This window comes from Chionomys nivalis, chromosome 10, assembly GCF_950005125.1.
Source record: "Chionomys nivalis chromosome 10, mChiNiv1.1, whole genome shotgun sequence".
Lineage (NCBI taxonomy): Eukaryota > Metazoa > Chordata > Mammalia > Rodentia > Cricetidae > Chionomys > Chionomys nivalis.
In genome coordinates this window covers 82,191,489-82,204,214 of record NC_080095.1, presented here as the reverse complement: position 1 = coordinate 82,204,214, position 12,726 = coordinate 82,191,489, and the positions used below count along the sequence as shown (strand labels likewise).

Here is a 12,726-nt window from a genome sequence, read left to right as displayed (position 1 = left end):
GAAACAGAATTAAATTTCCATCACAACCTGTACCCATCTGTTCAGTGGGCATTAGAAAGCATCTTGTCAGTGTGGGCTGAGGCACAGGTAGAGAGCCGTCTCCAAGACAGTTAGCAGTAGGTTCTCAGACAACACAAATACAAGTCACTGTTGAACCTGGAGGAGGAAGCTCGAGAAAAGCCTGAGATGGACAAAGAGAGGAAGATGGGTCATTGTGAAAATACACAGTAAGTGAACAGTGTAGAATAGGGAGAGTGTGGGAGAGGACAGTGTGGGATAGGACAGTAAAGTGTGGGATAGTATGGAAAGGGGGAGTAGGTATAGAACAGGAGGGAGAGTTCTAGCCATGTGTAAAAACTCCAGGGTATAAAACTTTGTTATTCTCTCAGGGCAGCTGCAGTGATTAGCACTGACAGTTGAGGAAAAGGGAAGTTGAATGGGAAGGGTTGGGAGGTACCGCTAGCAAGCTATGCAGATCATGGAAGTGCTTGTGTGCCAAACCCAAGAGTTTAAATGTGAACTTGACCAGTGCAGCACACATCAGTGTAGTTATGTGTTGGTATTTGCACTTTCTGAAAAATCATTGGAAAAAGTGAAGCTGTGTGGAAAGTAGAAAGATGGAAAGGACAGGACCCCGAGAACACTCGAGAGTTGTAATTCAGCCCCCACCAGAGGAAGTAGATGCCGGAGCCTGATTGGTGGATGTCACAGGAGCCCCTGTGCCCAGTACCTAGAACTGCCTAATGCAGTTCAATCATTGATGCCCGAGGGAGACGCCATATGAAATAAGTCCGAAGGGCACTAAGAAATCAAAGACTTCCTAAAATTCAATGAAAATGACCACACAACATAGCTCAAATATATGGGACACAATGAAAGCAGTGTTAAGAGAAATAGTCATAGCACTAAATGCCTGCATAAAAAAGCTAGAAAAAAATCCCACACCAATGTGTTAACACAACACCTGAAAACTCCAGAACAAAAAGAAGCAAACTCACCCAGGAGGACTAGATGGCAGGAAATAAACAAACTGAGGGCTGAAATCAACAAAATAGAAACAAAGGAAACAATACAAAGAATCAATGAGACAGAGTTTGAGAAAATAAACAAAATAGTTAGTTATCCAAACTAACCAAAAGGCAGAGAGAGAACATCCAAATTAACAAAATCAGAAATGAAAAGGGGGACATAACAAAAGACATGGAGGAAATCCAGAGAATCCAGAGAGTCATATTTCAAAAACCTGTGACTCCACAAAATTGAAAAACTTAAAAGAAATGAACAATTTTCTGGATAAATATCCCTTACCAAAATTAAGACAAGACTAGATAAGCAAATTAAACAGACCTATAACTGCTAAAGAAATAGAAACAGTCATCAAAAGTTTCCAAACCAAAAAAAAAAGCCCAGGACCAGATGGTTTCAGCTCAGAATTCTACAAGATTTTCAAAGAAGAACTAATACCAATATCCCTCAAATTGTTCCACACAATAGAAACAGAAGGAACATTGCCAAAATCTTTTTATGAGGCTACAATTACCCTGATACCGAAACCACAGAAAGACATTACTAAGAAAGAGAATTATAGACCAATCTCCCTCATAAACATTGGTGCAAAAATACTCAATAAAATACTGGCAAACCAAATCCAAAAACCAACCAGAAAAATTATCCACCATGATCAAGTTGGCTTCATCCCAGAGATGCAGGTATGGTTCAACATATGAAAAACTGTCAACGTAATCCACCATATAAACAAACTGGAAAAAAATTTACATGATCATCTCATTAGATGCTGAAAAAACCTTTGACAAAATAAAACATCCCTTCATAATAAAGACCTTGGAGAGAGCAGGGATACAAGAACCATACCTAAACATAATTAAGGCAATACACAGCAAGCCAACAACCAACATCAAACTAAATGGAGAGAAACTCACAGTGATCTTACTGAAATCAGGAACAAGACAAGGTTTTCCACTCTCTCCATCGCTATTCAATATAGTAGTTGAGGGTCTAGCTAGCACAATAAGAAGACAACAAAAGAACAAGGGGATACAAATTAGAAAAGACGAAGTCAGACTTTCACTATTTCTGATAATATGATAGTTTATATAAGGGACCCCAAAAATTCTACCAAGGAACTTCTATAATTCATAAACATCTTCAGTAATGTGGCAGGATACAAGATTAACTCTAATAAATCAGTTGCCCTGCTTTACACAGATGATAAATGGGCTGAGAAAGAAATCAGAGAAACATCACCCTTCACAATAATAACATAAATATCACAAATAACATAAAATATCTTGAAGTAACTCTAACCAAACAAGTGGAAATCTTTAAAAAAAAATTGAAAAAGACACCAGAAAATAAAAAGATCTTCTATGCTCTTGGGTAGGTATTGGCATAAAAACAGACAGGCGGATCAATGGAACCAAATCAAAGACCCAGATATCAATCCACACATACCTATGAACACCTGATTTTTGACAAAGAAGCAAAAAATATTAGATGGAAAAAAGAAAACATATTTAACAGATGGTGCTGGCATAACTCAATATCAACATGTAAAAGAATGAAAATAGATCCATATCTATCACCATGCACAAAATTCAAGTCCACATGGATCAAAGACCTCAACATAAAGTCAGCAACACTAAACCTCATAGAAGAGAAAGTGGGAAGAACACTTGAATGCATTGGCACAGTCGACCACTTACTAAATATAACCCCAGTAGCACAGACATTGAAAGAAACAATTAATAAATGTGACTGATGTGGGATTCTTCTCCTGTATGCTGTGAATACCATTGGCTAATAAAGAAACTGTCTTAGGCCTGCACAGGGAATAGAGGTAGGCGGGGAAAACTAAACTGAATGCTGGGAGAAAGGAGGCAGAGTCAAAGAGAAGCCATGTAGCTCCACTGGAGAAAGATGCCAGAACTTTACCCAATAAGCCACAGCCTTGTAGCAATACACAGATTATAAGAAATGGGTTAAATTAAGATGTAAGAGTTAGCCAATAAAAAGCTAGAGCTAATGGGCCAGGCAGTGATTTAAATAATATAGTTTCTGTGTGCCGAAACAAACAAGTGGCCTCCTTACAGCAAATTGGCATGTCAGCATGGCCAACTAAAATTACTTAAAGCCCAAGAAAGCTTAAAAAGGAATCCTAGACACAAAAGAACAGAGTTAAGCACGGTTTGGTAGCGGCATTTTCTTGGTTGGGCTCTGTTTGCTAGAAGCAAGCAGAGGCATTGCTCCTTTAAGAGAAATTTTCCTGACTTAGCAGTAGCAGAAAAAAAAAATCTGTGCTGCTTTGAAATGTCGGCTTTCTGGGCTGTACTGCCTGTGAGAACTCTACTCTTTCTGGAGGTCCAGCTATGGAACATTTAAGTGGAGTTTGTGGATAGTGCACAGTTACTTGGTAGCAGCGTGGGCCAACTGGTTATCAGAGTTGAGGTGGTTAGGACAGCTCCCATCCAGCAGTCTTAGGCACTAATGGACTTCCACCATGTTGGACTGGACAGAGCAAGCAGGCAGGGATGTATATACCCTAGCAGCTTCGATTCTTAAGAAGTGCTTCTGGCCAGAAAATAATTACAGACATACAAAAAAGACAGAGTCAGATGGAAAATATACATAGGCTTGGGAGAGAGAAGAAAAAGAGTATAGACAGTTATAAAAAGAAGTAAATGTTTTTTAAAAAAAGATAAAGTCTTTAAAGAGACAGAGTACAGACAGTCATAGATTAAAAGAAGTAAAGACAAATAAGCCATGAAAAGATGAAATACACACAGAGAGTCTAGATTATGCATATCTTTGTGTTTTCTTTGAATTTTTTGACTACATAGAGACATTTGATTCTGGGGACTGCTAAGCTACACCAACTCATATGTTTTAAAGGTTTCTTGACTTCAAAATTTGAGTCTATGGATATGTTGCTTTGGAAAAGAGGTTCATCTTTGTTTCCACGGAGGATGAGAACCTGTGAATTGCTTCCAGACTAATATGGTTTGATGGAACAAGACCCCCTGAAAGGTTTCTGTGAACACCCCCCAAAAATTACTTCACCAAACTGCTGACTGAGATGAATCTAGCACACAGGACAACAAAGAGGACCCTAAGAGAGACATACATGGATCTAATATACATGGGAAGTAGAAAAAGACAAGATCTGAGTAAACTGGGAGCATGGGGACCTTGGGGGAGGATAGGAGGGGAGGGGAGGGGAGCAGAGAAAAATGAATAGCTCAATGAAAATAATAAAAATAAAGCAAAGGACACTGTCACTAAGACAAAAAGGCAACCCACTGACTGGGAGAAAATCTTCACCAACCCCGCAACTGACCAAGGTCTGATCTCCAAAATATATAAAGAACTCAAGAAACTAGACTGTAAAATGCTAATCAACCCAATTATAAAATGGGGCACTGAGCTGAACAGAGAATTCTCAACAGAAGAAGTTCAAATGGCCAAAAGACACTTAAGGGCATGCTCAACTTCCTTAGCGATCAGGGAAATGCAAATCAAGACAACTTTAAGATACCATCTTACACCTGTCAGAATGGCTAAAATCAAAAACACCAATGATAGCCTTTGCTGGAGAGGTTGTGGAGTAAGGGGTACACTCATCCATTGCTGGTGGGAATGCAAACTTGTGCAACCACTTTGGAAAGCAGTGTAGCGGTTTCTCAGGAAATTCGGGATCAACCTACCCCTGGACCCAGCAATACCACTTTTGGGAATATACCCAAGAGATGCCCTATCATACATCAAAAGTATATGATCAACTATGTTCATAGCAGCATTGTTTGTAATAGCCAGAACCTGGAAACAACCTAGATGTCCTTCAATGGAAGAATGGATGAAGAAAGTATGGAATATATACATATTAGAGTTCTACTCAGCAGTAAAAAACAATGACTTCTTGAATTTTGCATGCAAATGGACGGAAATAGAAAACACTATCCTGAGTGAGGTAAGCCAGACCCAAAAAGAGGAACACGGGATGTACTCACTCATAATTGGTTTCTAGCCATAAATAAAGGACATTGAGCCTATAATTCGTGATCCTAGAGAAGCTAAATAAGAAGGTGAACCCAAAGAAAAACATATAGTCATCCTCCTGGATATTAACCTTCATCAGACGATGAAAGGAGACAGAGGCAGAGACCCACATCGGAGCACCGAACAGAAATCCCAAGGTCCAAATCAGGAGCAGAAGGAGAGAGAGCATGAGCAAGGAACTCAGGACCGCAAGGGGTGCACCCACACACTGAGACAATGGGGATGTTCTATCGGGAACTCACCAAGGCCAGCTGGCCTGGGTCTGAAAAAGCATGGGATAAAACCGGACTCACTGAACATAGCGGACAATGAGGACTGCTGAGAAGTCAAGAACAATGGCACTGGGTTTTGATCCTACTGCACGTACTGGCTTTGTGGGAGCCCAGGCAGTTTGGATGCTCACCTTACTAGGCCTGGAAGGAAGTGGGAGGTCCTTGGACTTCCCACAGGGCAGGGAACCCTGACTGCTCTTCGGGTTGATGAGGGAGGGGGACTTGATGGGGGGGAGAGGGAAATGGGAGGCGGTGGCGGGGAGGAGGCAGAAATCTTTAATAAATAAAAAAAAGAAAAAAAACAAAAAAAATAAATGGTACTTGCTTTTATAGTACGGAGGGGCGACATCTTGCACCTGGATTATCACCTTGTATTCATTGCCAGCTGCTAGGTTGCTTGGGTTTTCACAATCTAGATCAGCAGTTAACTAGGTCAAAACAGAGAAAATAGATCTCACAGGATATACAGTCCTGTTTTTGAGCTGACAATCTATTTCCCTACAGTTAGCGGCTATGTAGATGACCAGCATCCTTAGGGAAACCATTTGCTGGGGCATTTGAGGAGTTTTCAGACATGACCATACTCTGGTGGAGCTAGAGGACTTACTCAGAAGAATTTACCAGAGGAGAAAATCTATCTCCAATAGTCCGCCTAGCTAGTTAGCACTATTGCCCAACAAACAAGGTTCACGCCTTCAGAAAAGCTGAAGAAAAGTAAAAAACGAAACCCTTTATACAGGAATAGCTTCCATTCTTCCATTATTTAATATACATGCAAGCATATATGTAGATACATAAAACCACATAGAAAAGAAAAATATATCAAAATGTTGTCAGTGTTCACTCCTATGTAGTGACATTCTTCAGTGTTTTCTACATCTTAAATGGTGGCTATGAATTAAGAAACTAAAAAGAAAAAAAAAAGAATCTCCCCAAAATAGAAATTAGTTTGTTTCTTTTTCAAATGATCCCATGACTTTTTAAGGGATTGAAGACAGTTTGAGATGGGAGGTAGAAAAGGCTGAGGAGAAAGGTGGTGGCAACCCCAGGGTCTGCTGGACACACCCGCTCAGGACCCTTGCCACGGCCTTCCTTTTCGCTGTTTTCATGCCCGTCCGTCCAGTTCCGCCTCTTCGGCTCTGGGGTCTCTGTGGTTCTGTGATGCAGAATCTTTCAGGATGGTCTGGGCTGGTCTCCCTCCCTGGTGCCTCATTTGAGGAGCGAGCACTCAAACAACAGAAGAGCTTGCCCACAGAGGGCACCGCCATGTCTGTAACAGCTCAGTTAGCAGGCAGGCGACGTCCTCAGGCCCTAGCCCGGCTCTGGGTAATGAAGGGTACTGAAGCCTGAGTGAAATAAAGGGCGGCTGGGAACACAACCACGATTGAGTCTGTCAGTTATGGCGGCTCTGAGAGGAGGCGCCTTGCAGATTTCTCTCTGCAGGGTAGCAGAAGCACCAGGCATGTTGAACCAGCTTCCCCAGCGTCCCTTTAATGAGCCAATGACCATAAACTGACCACAATTCTCCCGGAGCCAGCTGGACGCTGTGAGAATCTGCCGCTGCTCCCCGCTCCAGATGGCGTGGTGAAGTTGAATTTGTTGTTCGGAGCTTCACTGTCGTCATCAAAGCAGAACTTGTTCAGGTCCAAGAGCAACGTTCCGTTGACTGCGCTTTCCGTCAACATAATGCTGGCAAAAAGATAGAATTCAATATTTTCCCCTAACAAACGGCGACTGAATTGGCCCTCTCACCAAGGCTGAGGCTAATACCTCAACTTCTCATTCAGTCCACAAGTCCTTGGCTGTGGCAGCATCCTCCTCGCTGCCCTCGCTGCTTCTGCCCTTGAGTCCTTGCAGACCGCTTCTAATACAGCAGCTAGAGGCGGCATTCTGTCCCTGTCAGAACACAGCAGCCTGCTCCTGAGAACCGAAAAGCTCGGCCATTCAGTCACCATCTCACCTTTGGACGGCAGGACTCTCCTCACCCGCTCCTACTTTTCCTCCCTGCCCTCAGCTGCTCCTGGTTCATGCTCCTGCCCACCAGAGTGGGATGTTCCTGATGCCCCTAACACAGCCCACCAAGACGCTAGCCCCAGGGCATTGCACCCGCTTCTGGAGTGCCCCTCCCCCAGATCTCCAGTGCGACCCCCAGATCTCCAGCGGCCCCTCAGAGTACCATAAAGGCTCAGAGCCTCTCACTACCAAAGTGTATTCCTCTACATTCTACAGTCTTTTCTTGTGACAGCTGAAAAAATGAACTTGGGATCAGCAACAGTGGAGCAAGGATTGTGTTAGGCTGTGGCCAGTAACAGCATCTGCTTCCTCGGGAGAAGACACGTGTCCCTGTGTCTCCACACGGCCACCCTGGCAGAAAGCTCATCTGCCAGTCTGTTTCCGCCTTCACTGTCCAATGCCATGGATGTACTCTTTCACTCTTCGACTAAGGGACCACTTATTAGATAGTAATTGTGTGCTCTTTCATCCCGAGCCCTTCACAAAATTAAAACTCCAATTTCAGCATCTCCAAGAGGTTCCCACTCTTGTCCTCATCTTACGGAAACAACAGAGTAGTTTGGAGGGGCTCAAAGCTTATCAAAGAAAGTGAAAGCCTCCAGACATGATTTTTCATGATCTGTGCTAAGATCACTGCAAACTTTAAGTCTGAACCAAGTCTTCATAGCCCAGTGGGAGCCCAGCTTACAAGACCAGCCAAAATACAGCCAAAACACAGCCCAGGCAAAATGAGAACTAGCCAAACAGATAAACAAGGATATCGGATGCCCCCGGACAACAGACCCATCCTTCCTGTGACTCTGGAGGTGACTTTTTACAGAATCCCATCAAGTCACCCACCTAGTGATACACAAAACCTTCTGAATTCCTCAGATCCGATTATTATATCCCAAATTAGAGAAGCCTAATGACGTCACCATGTGTAGATGCCACCTGTGCTCAGGTAAACCTCAAAGGGGAAAGGAAGATTCCAAAAGGGATTCAGGCTCCAGGAAGTGGACATGGGGAACACAGGGAGCTGGACTTTACTGAAATCAGGTCAACTGTTTTAGGCTATAACTATTTGCTGGTGTTTGTAGACACCTTCTCGAGATGATTGGAAGCCTGTCCCACCCAGAGACGGCCCCAACAGTCACTAAGAAACTTCTTCAGGAAATGAATCCCCTAGTTTCGGGGTAGGACAATGGCCTGCCCTTCGTGGCCAAAGTGTCTCAAAATCTGACGAAGGTATTAAACATGAACTGGAAATTATATTGTGCACATAAGACTCAGAGCTCAGGTCAGAGAGGAAGGCTGAAAAGAACTCTAAAGGAAACTGAGCAAACTGGTCCTGAAACTGGTGAAAACCGGGCCATCTCCTCTCCTTTGCCCTGCTCAGGGCTGCTTACCAGAGGGGCTCACTCCTTTTAAGATTGTTTGGGAAAAGCTGGGTGGTGGTGGCACGCGCCTTTAATCCCAGCACCTGGGAGGTCGAGGCAGGTGAATCTCTGTGACTTCAATGCCAGCCCACTATACAGAGCGAATTTCAAGACAGCCAGAGCTGTTACATAGAGAAACCCTGTCTTGAAAAACCAAGACAATCAACCAACCAAACAAACAAAAACCCGAAAAACAAACCCAAAAATATTCCAAAATTATGTTTGGGAGCCCAGCTCCCACCGTCCTCAAACTCTGAGCGATTCCCCAGGCAGAAAAGTCTAATCATTCCCTTCTCAAGCCCTTGCGGCTTTGCAGGTCCAGGCCACTGACCATGCAGCGAAGGGAATCCTGCTGTGCCCACCAGTTCTACCCAGGACTCTCTGTCTGGAAAAAGAGGATCCCCACCCAGACTCTGGCACCAGCCTGGAAGGGACTCTCTGCCCAGATGTCCCCACCACCTCAGCTGTGAATGTGGCTGTAGTCATTCCTTGGATCCATCTCTCCCAATTAAAGAAGGCTGTCAAAGATGACGGACAGGTGGACCGTCATGTGACTTCAGACCCCTTCAGTGGAAGACTGACCTGGATCACTAACCCAGAACACTGCATTCATCCTTTTCCTTTCTCTGTAGGGGACAGGAACCCACAACTCCTACTGGGCCCCCTCTGGGCTGGAGAATTAAGAATAACAGACACAGGAAAGTGATCGTCAAACCCAACCACAGATTAGCAACCCCGGTTCCATATAGAGCTTTGTTCTTTTATACTCACTTATGGAGCTTGGTTAAACTACAGATGCGATGGTTGTAGAGACCTGTCTCTTGAGAGGGAAAAACAGGAAACCCAGTTCTATCTGTGTTCAAAGAACACACACACACACACACACACACACACACACACACACACACGGGACCTCCCAAACACTGCATGATAGGGACCTGCAATCTCATAACCATAATTTTGAGAGACTGGAGTCAACATTGGAACGACTATGTTCCGTGGGACACTGGAAGAACCTGGAAAATAAGACTCTATTTTGCTACCAAAACAGACCCAGGAAATGCTTACCTTTCGGGGAGGCCACCTCTCCAGACCCCAACTGATGGGTCCCAACAGTCCAAGAGAAAAGAGTAAACCACAACCAACACTCCTCTGTGAGACTGGCTGCAGCCAGACCAAAAGCACTACCACACTAGACCCCATTGTCACTGGGGCTGGGGTCCCCTTTCTGTACCCTCTACCCTTGACAAGGTTCACAGTTTATCTGACCACTCATAGATGGGATTGGGTCAGAATTGCTGACTCTGCTGAACCCTCAACCCCTTTCTACACAGGGCTAGGCACCAACTAGACCATCGGTCGCCTAGCAAATACAAACAACTGCAACTAGGAACAGCGTAAGCTGATACTGGGAGACACACAGGGAGCTGGAACCTGCCTGGTGTCCAGGACTTTTGTGGAGAAACCTCACTTTACTCCAGCGCTTGCTAGTCCACTCTCCAGGTCAGTTATTCCATCAGCAGCCAAACTTTGTGGCCCCTGAGACCACTTGGTGGGCCTGTACCAATGGTTTAACTAAACGTGTCTCCTCAGGCATTCCAAAACACCAGGTCCCTCCTCTGTGTCCTCATGTACACCCTGCCCCAGGTGTGTCTATATAACGGGGAGGAGGAGCACTCATTAACATGGACCCCAGGCTGCAGTGGGAAAAGAGCTGCTCCCATCCTTGTCCTGCTCCCGACTGGGGCCAGTATTGCCGGGACGACAGTCACAGGAACATTGGTGCTCACAATCAGTGATAAAAGTTGAGAAAATTGACTAAACAAGTGGACTAGGACAAGAGGACTCAAGTCAAGACTACAGAAGCAAGCAGACTCCATAGCAGAAGTGGTTCTGCAAAATTGAAGAGGCTTACATCTTTGCTTGATGAAATGGAGAGGATTATGTATGACTGTAGGGGAAATCTGCTGTTTCTATCCCGACCAATTATGTTTAATTATAGAAAACTTTGCCATGGCTAGGGAAAACCTCAAAGAAAGGGGAAAAGGGAGGCACAGATCAGATAATTGGCTATCAGTCTCTGGTCACCTGGTCACCAAGGCTGATCATCTTACTGTTAGCATTAGCCAGACCGTGATTCTTAACCCGATTGGGCTAACAGAGGAACCCTAAATTCTCAACTGCATGGCCACCTGAACTACTAGTCCCTAGGACCAACTGTGCCCCCCTAGAAGAGGATGAGTCAATGATTTCACTCATGCCATAGAACCAGTGGGGAACATGATGGGGGAAAGCAGTGCAGAGGTTCCTCCATCTTGTATTCTGGCTGAGGCCACCCCAGGCTTAACTAGAATCTGTTCCCCTTGATGGAGAATCCCGTGGAAAACTACCCAACTGTATTCGAGAAACCCAGGGTCAGTATGTCCTAGCTAACTTACCTTAGCGTCTGCTAAGACTGCTTGCTTCAAACGGCTTACTTCTGCGAAGCCCTCGAGATGCAGGATGCGGTTTCAGCTTTTAAAAACACCATGTTCTGGACACTTGGGGTTCCACTCAGGTTCCTAAGCACTTGAGTGTGGTCCTAGACGCTAGAATAGAGACTTTCAATTGTCTGTACACTATGCCTGAGTGAGTTCCCCATAAAAAAAAAGAACATCAATAATATAATTTTATCTAGACCATGGATGTTTGCGGAGCATTGATTAAAGTACTGCGGATCTGGTAGAGTGTGTCATCTGAGCAATTCAGGATCCTGGTATCAGAGTGCACAGTTCTGTCTGTCTGTCTGCCCCCTCCCTCTCTGTGTGTGTGTGTGTGTGTGTGTGTGTGTGCATGCATGTGCGTGCATGTACTGTTGAAGATCTAACCCAGGGCCTGTTGCACGTTAGGCAAGCACCGTAAGCTACATCAACAGTTTTGACACGCTCTTTTCATTTTTCCCTGACACTTGGTATCCCTCCCCCGCAAACGTGTTTCTTGGAAAGCCACTCCCCCTCATTTGTCAATCCCTGCCTCTAAGGGAAGCTGTTTCTCTCCTTCACAGCCAACAGAAGACTGAGGCCCTCACCACGCAAAGGTGGCTTGCCCAGCAGCTTTCTGGATCCGCCTCCTGTTCATGAACAGCTTGCAAAGCAGTTTCAGCCAAGGGCTGGACAATTTACAGCCTGACCAGAGGCCATCTCGCCGCCTTCAATGCCTCCACTGGAGCCCTGGGACCATCCATCATCAACCTGGGAACGCTGCAGCCTCCCGGGGCAAAGACATGGGCGCCTGAAAGGACCTCCTCCTCCAGGCTGTCCTGTCCCACCACCCACAGCCTCTGAGCCTCCAGCTACCACCCAGCTGCTCTTCATGAATGCTGGCACCCAGCCCTTTCACCCTCTAGCCCATCTGTAGACGCATCAAGACACAGTGCTCTAGTGTAAATGTCAGAGACTATGTGGTTCCTTTCCCCTTGTCCTGGGGTTTTGTTTGGCTTTTATGCTTGGGGTTGTAATGACTGGGATGGAGAAGGGATCAAAGATGGGATGGCAGATACATGGACAGGGCTTTTAGTACCACAGGCCTGTATGTTCGGGTGTCGTGGACACACAGGCTGAGCTCTTGAAGTGAAGATTTCCACTTTAGAGCTCAAGGAAGGAGCCTCTCAAGGACCCACCTCACTTACAATTCCTCTAAGCCTTCAACAGCTCCCCTCCCCCAGGAGTTATCATCTTTGGAGAAGCCTGGAGGTGATGGCTGCATTATTTAGAATTATCTTCAGCCATGAATATAATTAGCACAGTTACTGACTTAGTGTGATGGACTTCGGGGCTAATTTAGAGAGAAAATCAGGAGCAGGACTTTCCATGGGCTTGCCTGGACTAGAGGACCAACGACATTCAAAATGTGATTTCGCTGGGTAATTTGCCCTACCACCTCAGGGGACTTTAGACCACAGGAAGCCAGAA

At 45.0% G+C, this 12,726-nt stretch overlaps 1 protein-coding gene across 1 annotated transcript in view; it reads right to left on the bottom strand.

The window, feature by feature from the left end:
* Positions 1-12,726, bottom strand: part of Cdhr3 (cadherin related family member 3) — a 62,843-nt gene that overhangs the window by 18,413 nt on the left and 31,704 nt on the right. The window contains exons 9-10 of the mRNA XM_057782855.1: positions 6,863-7,034; positions 5,671-5,773 (exon numbers count right to left, since the gene is read on the bottom strand). Coding sequence (XP_057638838.1) covers positions 5,671-5,773; positions 6,863-7,034 — 275 coding nt within the window. The remainder of the gene's footprint in view (positions 1-5,670; positions 5,774-6,862; positions 7,035-12,726) is intronic.